This window comes from Erythranthe guttata, chromosome 6 (assembly GCF_056151865.1).
Source record: "Erythranthe guttata isolate IM_541 chromosome 6, IM_541, whole genome shotgun sequence".
NCBI classification, from domain to species: domain Eukaryota; kingdom Viridiplantae; phylum Streptophyta; class Magnoliopsida; order Lamiales; family Phrymaceae; genus Erythranthe; species Erythranthe guttata.
The window spans coordinates 5,873,685-5,882,002 of record NC_142538.1 but is presented as its reverse complement, the minus strand read 5'-3'; the positions used below and the strand labels follow the sequence as shown (position 1 = coordinate 5,882,002).

At 37.6% G+C, this 8,318-nt stretch overlaps 1 protein-coding gene across 1 annotated transcript; it reads right to left on the bottom strand.

Moving 5' to 3' along the window:
• Nucleotides 1–3,161: 3,161 nt before the first annotated feature.
• On the bottom strand, nt 3,162–4,428 carry LOC148769967 (uncharacterized). Its single transcript, XM_088818901.1, has 2 exons — nt 4,005–4,428; nt 3,162–3,927 (listed from the first exon to the last, which is right to left on the bottom strand). The coding sequence occupies exons 1-2, from the start codon at nt 4,368–4,370 to the stop codon at nt 3,331–3,333; spliced, it is 963 nt and encodes a 320-aa protein (XP_088675027.1). The 5' UTR covers nt 4,371–4,428; the 3' UTR covers nt 3,162–3,330.
• Between the last annotated feature and the right edge of the window lie 3,890 nt (nt 4,429–8,318).

Genomic DNA, 8,318 nt, shown 5'->3' with positions numbered 1-8,318 from the left:
TTTGGTATTGTTAATCAGTAGGATGTTGTAACGTTTTGCATTTGAAAATTTGTTTACATCACCATGCATTCCGGCAGTTAACCTCTTCATTTGCAGGTTTAATTAGATTGCAGGCAATATTGATGTTTGGTGACATTGGTTTTACGTTAAATACGCAAAATATGTAACAAACAACACTACATAATGAAAATAGTTCGAACCAAAATACACCGACGATATAGACATAACAAAAGCAGAGTTCATAATTAAGCATATATAGTTTAAACACTTCAAATACAAAAGACTCTTCAAGATTGAGTCACACCAGATTCCGCTTCGGACTCGGAGGCTGAATCGTTATCCGGTTCAGCGACATTTCCATCATCAACTTCATTATCTGGTGCAGCCGCGGCCGCCATACCAGCATCCCACTCCTCCCGTGCAGCATCCCAGTCAACTTCCCATGGATTCTGATTAGGGAATTGCATTGCCATGAAGTTTAGATACGTCGCCTGTTCTTCTTCCATGTCATCATCATCGGTAGAAGATTCATCGAACATGTATCCCGCTTCGATAAGTATTGGATCTTCGATCCGATTGCCCCGACCCCACTTACATTAAGTGCCCCAGCCTCCTTCTCATCGAAGATGAGTTTGCACGTATCAAAATATGCAAAACCATTGTGTCGGAAATAATTAAACATGAGTTTTTTGTGTTTCTTCTTCTGCATTTCAAATTTACCCGTTAGTAACCGTTTAAAATACTTAATATAAGATAAATTTTACATTGTCTGTTTGCGTTCTATAATTGTACCCGTTCATTAATTGTCGGGTTGTAGAAATCGCTAATGGTGAGCTTTTTGGTCCTTCGGTTGTACTCCACTCCTGGCAACATAAGAAACTCCACAAATAAGCGGTACCGATTGCGCATAATGCATGTCCGACGTTTGACCTCATCGTTTGTGAAATCATTCCTATACATCCTCCTCATCTCAGCCGCTACCACTTCGAGAACCGAGTTGAAGAGAGCATCATCGGCTAGAGTATCGTAAGGTAAAGAGAAATAATCCAGATGGGCCATCATAAAGTCATCATATTCGACAGGCCAGTCGGCTCCATTGAACATCGAAGCAATTCGTTGGTTGCGTGTCATCACCATTTTCTCCCTGAAATTAGAACGAAAACATATAATTTATTAATATGACGAAGACTGAAATTGCATGTAAAATACTACGGATGGACTTTAAATTTTGAGTTAACGTCTCTCGTCAGCAGTTGCCATTAGGGTTTGAAGGTGCACCTGCGCTGTTTTTTGTTTAACAACTAATGGTTCTGTCGGTTCAAATGGCATTTGAAAGGGTTTATACTTCAATTATAAATGCCAACATTATAATGCATGTAATCCTCATGCCACGTGTGCCACAATTCGAACATTAATATTCTCTTTTGTAATTTTATTTTTTGCGGTTTTCTATAATACACCATCAACCAATGTGGTTTCAATATTAATGGCATTGGATGAATCGTATTCCAAACGTCTGACCAAGAGTGTGAAACCAGCCAAAATTTCTTTTCCAACGTATTAAATACGATTCAATTGCCTCACCTACCATAATTGCAAGAATTTACTGCCACTGCACCGTTTCGTGTAATCACCCTCGATTTTCAATGCATTTACCATCACTTTTTTCTGTAATTACAATTTATTGCGTAAGATACCGTGTAGGATCTTCATTCACCCTACAGTGCCAGTGACTTGTAATTTGAAAGGATGTATCAGCTTTAATATCACACGGTTTTCGACATATTCAACTCGAAATATATTTTCTACTGCCAAAATCCGAGTTTCAGTCTGCTGCGCCCCCCCCCCCCCCCCCCCCACACCAATAATTATACAGTTTTTTTTTTCTTTCTCAGTAGTTTAGTCATGCAATAAAGTTGAATTGTATTGTTAATAGAACAGTGTAAATGGGAATATATTTTAAATTATTAAGATTTTGTTCCATTATTATAGAGAATATATCTCTTTTCTGCATTGTGAGACTGTTTTAGAAAAAAAAAGCAGCAGCATACAGTAGTATACAGTGTTGTAACCCGATATATATATATATATATATCACTATTGCATGTGTGAATATATATAATATTAACGTTTGTGTATTGTATACCGAACGAACATCAACATGGAATTTAATCCAGTCAACAAACAGATTCAAGAAGATATATTTTATGAGCTAGATTGGGATGAGAACGTTGATAATATGTTTATTGACGTCTTAGCCGCCGAGGCCAAAACTGGGAATTTTGCAAGAGGAAAACCAAAATTATCGGCCATCCTTACTGCGAAAGAGGCTATTCGCAAGCACTACGGTTTGGAATTCAGTTACCACATGTGCATGCAGAAATTGGAAAAACCAGAAACACGTTACCGTACATTCGATTGGCTTCTACAATGTCCCGGAGTCGAGTATTGTCCCGAAGTTAATATAGTTTATGCTAAGGATGCCACATGGAATTTCATACTGAAGGTGAGCTAAATGTGATATTTTTGTAAGAAAAAAATGTTATCATTTTTCAATAACAAGTAACGTTTTCTACTTTTCACTATATTTAAATTTCAGACGAATCCCTTCGCCGCAGCTTACCGTCCAATTGGAGAACCAAAGTGGGCTGAACTAACAGTAATGTACACATGGGTTGAGAATACAAAAGAGTTCAACGAGACTGAAACATTGGAAAGATTTGTCACCATTGTAACGGGGGAATCTACATCGACTATGGAAGCTGTGAAAAAACCGTCCAAGGAACCAATGTTGAAAGCAGAGTTCACCAAATCAGACGGGACTTCCTCAAATGAATATCCAAAACCGTTGTGATCGGTAAAATTCAATATTTTAAGGAATGAATGTGATGGACCTTTTTTTAGTTCATATCAATGTTGAACCCCTAATTTTCAGTGTACTGGGGGGATTTTTAATTTCAATATGTGCCTTCTAGTAAATTATATCTTGTTTAAAATTGAGTGATATCCATGTGCCTCATATATTGCTTGCAGTAATTTTACACATGGTTAATGAACAAATATTGCTTGCAGTTATCTTCCACATGTTGGATTATAGCCATGTTCCTTATATATTTTATATTGCTAGCATTATTCTAACTTAGTCAGTTGCCATATCTTTAAGTAATACTACGGTTTCTTGAAACAATTACACAAAAGGGTCTATTTAAGAAATTACACGAACAAATAATTGAGTCATGATTGTACAAAATGAAAGACATATTGCCGTGTACTTAAAGTACGTTTGTTGCATTGTCGCAAATTTTAAAATTGCGACTAATTTACCAAATTTCAATAGCGTCCTTCAAGTATCATTTTCACCATTACCGCCCTTTCACTTTCATCCAACCCAAAAAAAATGTCTAACTCATTTGGGCTATTGCACACGGCCTTAGCAACGCTTATTTTGTCCTCCACAGTCAACTGCAAAGTGGAAAGTGCGTCCAACACCTTTTTGCGTGTGGTGGATGCATCGTGCTCAAATCTAATACGTTTAGCAAGCTCTCCTAATGTAGAATTTGTCTCGGCAAACGACTTAGTCATGTCCGACATCATTTCAACAATTCGAGAATCAATATCTTCATGAAGCCGGGGTCTTTTGTGTACTTTCTTTTTTGCCTTTTGTCGCCGGGAAGATGATGTGCCTTCAGCATGCATTGACGACATGAACTCCGAATCATCGTCGTTCGTCATTGCATTTAGAAACGGGTTGTACTCAGCTCCGGCTGAGGCATCACTTATACCCTTGTCTTGTTTTTCCAACTCGTTTACCGCATCACGGAGTGTATCCGCATTCTCGCCCGTAGCCCGATCTTTCCCAAAAATTATTGTCCAGTCATTGAAAAAAGACCACGACTTGTAACGCATAGTCCGTGCATTGCTATCGTACTACGAGAATGGGAAATAATTTTATTAACATTATAATATTAATCAAAGGTTTAAATGAGTTGGAGTTGGTTTAATACCTTGACATACTCATCCCATACTTGATCGTCGATGACGTCGATCGTATTTGCAGCGTTATTCCAGCAAAAACCTGACCGAGTTAGCATAGTAGATAAAGAGCCATATTGTTTTTTCCATACATGGATCTTAGACAAAATATGTGGATCAGCTTTCAGATTAGTCCCAGGATATTTTTGGTTCATATGTTGTTCCAACACACCCAAATAACCTGTCTTGAAGCCATTGTCAGACTTCCACCCTTGCGAAACTATATCTTTTAATGAAGCAACTAACGCCTGTTCCTCTGCAACCGACCAACTTCGCCTAGTTATATTCGAACGTGACTTTGTTTTGCCACTCGTTTTTTGTGATATAGAAGTCGACATAGTGATTCCTATACACAACAATTCATGTTGTCAATATCGTTATACATGCACCATATAATAAGCCATACAAACAAATAGTGATTTACAACAACAAAATACCAGGACGTATTACACAAGTACGCATACACAAAGAAACCAAAGTAGTGTTAACAAGACAGATTATGAAACTGCTATGGAAGGACATATTAGAATGATTAAGCAAACCAAACTAGTGATAATTTTAATTGTGAGTATGATGGGCCCTGTTATTCCACAAAGTCATTGCTAAAGTATCTCGCCATGCTGTCCACTCATCGGACGGCTCCACATTTTCTATGAACGTTTCCTCGCTGTCCGAATCCCCATCTGAATCTGTGTCCGAATCTGATCTAATAATTTCAACGGGTACGACATTCTCTTCCGGATCGAAATCGTTCGTCGTACGAATGAAATTGTGCAATAGGCAACATGCCATTATTATCCGATTTTGAATCTTAATCGGGTAATACGAGGCGCTCCTTAATATTCCCCAACATGATTTTAATATACCAAAAGCGCGTTCGATCGAATTACGTGCTTTAGCATGTTTCAAGTTGAAATATTCTTTATGGTTCTGAGGTGTGTTTCTCCCTACACCGAAGTCTTGGAGATGATACCTAGTGTTCCGATAAGGTGCTAAAAAACCATCTCCGTTGGTATAGCCGTTATCAACCAAATAATAATTACCTGAAAACCAAAAATAAATGAAAAAAAAAAAACCAAACGGAATTGTTGTTCTTATAAAATGACTTTAGATTCGACAAATGTTATTGTATACTGCAATTGTACCAGTTGGGACACGTAGGCCGTTCGGTCGAGTAATGGCATCGCGTAATATCCTACTGTCAGCAGCAGAACCTTCCCAACCAGCCAAGACGTACACAAAATTCATATTGACGTCACATACAGCAAGGACGTTGACCGACACGTCAGCCTTACGATTTCTATATCTTGGTTTTTCAGTGAGAGCAACGCGGACACCAAAATATGTTCCATCTAATGCACCTAACCAGTCCTACGAATCGAGTGAATTATTCAAGGAACTATCTCGAGCAAATACACCCTAATTCATTACAAGCAAGCATTGGTGTATAGACTAGTCAATTAATTATGAAATGTAATACCTGAAAATAGTTCCAACGCACGTGTTCACAGTGTTCGTCAACGGGTACCGGATGAACAAGCAAAACAGTGTGCAACTTCAAAACCGCATTCAGGACCCTAGAAAAATATTTACTAATTGTCCAGCCCAACCTTTTGTAAGTAGTTTGGACTATTACATTTTTTTCGTGGTGGGAAAGGATATGTAGGAACATAGCAACTTGCTCAGTTACCGATACATTTCTAGTATCATTTAACCCACCAAGATTTTCTAGAAGGTAGCACAAACGACCAAATGTGTTGATGTTCATCCTAAGATTTTTGTGACATATTGAATCTTTGAAAGCTACTATATATGACAGGTCTTTCACTTGATCTGGGATTTTATTTTTCAAACTATACGATCTTGACACACCACTTCTATCATTCCTAGAACGACGAAGACTAAGTAGGCGAATCAACTGTGTTAGCTTTAGCAAAATTGTTTTCATCTGATCAACTACTTGGCACAGGGCTAGTACTACTACTTCGTCGTCAGAAATCGTCGCCATTTACTCAACAAACAAAACTGAAATTACAAAATAAGTTAATAACTAATACCAATAATTAAACAGTGTGCCGATAATGTACAAAAGGTAGCCACAAAACATTAATAAATTGTGAATATGTAAAAAACACCAGTTCCAGTCCAAACAATTGTGAATATGTACAAAATTTCAGCAATTAAAATCGTAAAGGCCCAAAATAAAAAAATGAAAGAAGACGACAGATTGACTGATATGGTTTAGCGATGCGGCTAAAAAACCAGATCTATGATGATGTGTATATGATTATGATGATTACCAAGGAGGTGCAACTGACCTGTGTACAACACCGAGTTTCGGAATGCAGACGCACAATATTATCCCTACTCGCTGCTGAGCTGAATCATTGTCGATCGAAGAAGCAATGGCCGTCAACTATTCTCCAAAAAATTGTAACAGGACCCTACAAGTTGTAAAATTGAACAAAAGGGCGAAATAAATTACATGAAATTTAACAACAAATGGAATTAAACAACAAATCGAACAACTGGTTACTGAATTGTGATGCAATCGTAGATAGCGGCGAGAGTGAAGACGACGATTAGGGCTTCGACAATCCAATTTTAGGGGGAGAGCAACCTTATATACTTGCTTGTTTTTGTAAATTGAGATTGATTGGTTGGGGTAAATTGTAATTTGCAATTCACTTTATACGGGAAATGCATATGGGATAAGAAGAACCCACCTCACCTGGAAGGATGGCTAATCACGAGAATAAGGGATACACACCCGAGCCGAGGAACAATCCCGGGTTCTTTACATGCGAACCAAACGTCAGTACATGGTGGATTATGAGATCAATCAGCTACTATCAACCAAAACAAACAGGCCCTTAGAGAACATAGTTGTAGGAATCCAATCGACCTGTCCAATAATTCTGATGAGATAACAACAAAACAATAATAAATCCCTCATTCTTAATTTATTAAGAATTATTTCAAGCTATAAAGAAAAACCAATCTGTTGAATTTTTCTTTCCTTCTACCAACGGTTAAATTATGTGTAGCCCCTTGCAATAGTGCAGTAAGCCGTGTTAACGGGTAGTGCTATAGTAGGGTCAGCAGTAATTTAATTGACAGAATGATGAAGGTAGCCATAGAAAGGGTTATGCTAGATTAACGTGGTCGGCTAGATTAACTAGGGGCTGCGTTAGTTTGGTATAATCAGTTCTATGAGCATCTTTGATTGGTAGGTTAAACTTGACACACGAAGATTTTGAATTCGCGAGATTAACTTAGGTCATTATCAAGTGTGAGGAAAATATATCTTTAGGGTCATATAACTATATGATTGATGGAGATTTACCTTTGGACAAATGTAATCGGGCTAGATTAACTACGGGTTACATTTGCCTATTGGACCTAAAGCCCATTAAAAGAAAAATAAGTTTTCTCTTTTGTGTGCTAGAGGGTAGTGGAATTCGATAAAATTTAGTGGGAGTACAATTAAATGATAAAAGTCCAAATCTTTAATTGCAATCATTAATAATGAATTATCTTTTATAAGTCTACTTCAAGTTTTTTCAGTATAAATGTTAAGAATCCCTTATCGTCAATTCTCGACACCAACAAAACTTAATGGCAATAATTACCTTGATTGGCTCAATAAACATTTGTTTGATGCCTTTGCTCTAAGAGCAATTGTGCATCCTCAAATATACCCTAAGCAAACATCATGATAACTCGACTCACTAGGAGACCACCACTTATTAGAAGTGGAAGAAGGGTGTCCGTTATGACAACATACTATATGATAGCATCTAGTCATCCGAGTTAGCAAGGAACTATGAGAATCATCTTTATGTTCTTGACATATAGGATCACCTCGAGATTGTGTGTGGTGAGAACATTATGGCAATGAGGTTTCTGACGACTAAGGAGTTGACGTCTCTTAGGCTACGCGAAAGGACTCCCGTCCATGAGCATGGTTTAAGATGACTAGCTCCTAAAGAAGTTGCGTGACCACAATATCGTTCTCCCACCAGAGTTCTCGGTGAATCTCATGGTTCCATCACTAACTACCTCTTATGAAACGTTCATAATTAATTTCAATAAGAATATGGTTGAATCTCTTTTTGAAAGAGTTGGTCAACATGTTGAAATACGAGTCAGTTATAAAGGAAGAACCGTTTGTTTTGCCGTCGGCACCTTCTATATCTTTTTTCTAAGAATAGTTCAAAGTTGAAGAAGAGGGTAAAAGGAAAATAGTTTCTAGTCAAGCAAACAATAGACTAGGGGTGATTCAA

What these genes read in the sequence shown, in the direction of transcription:
- LOC148769967 (XM_088818901.1), bottom strand. Translation starts at nt 4,370, where the DNA reads ATGTCGACTTCTATATCACAAAAAACGAGTGGCAAAACAAAGTCACGT. An exon ending in TATGGGATGAGTATGTCAAG is followed by an intron (nt 3,928 to 4,004) that starts GTATTAAACCAA and finishes CCATTCTCGTAG; the next exon opens with TACGATAGCAATGCACGGAC.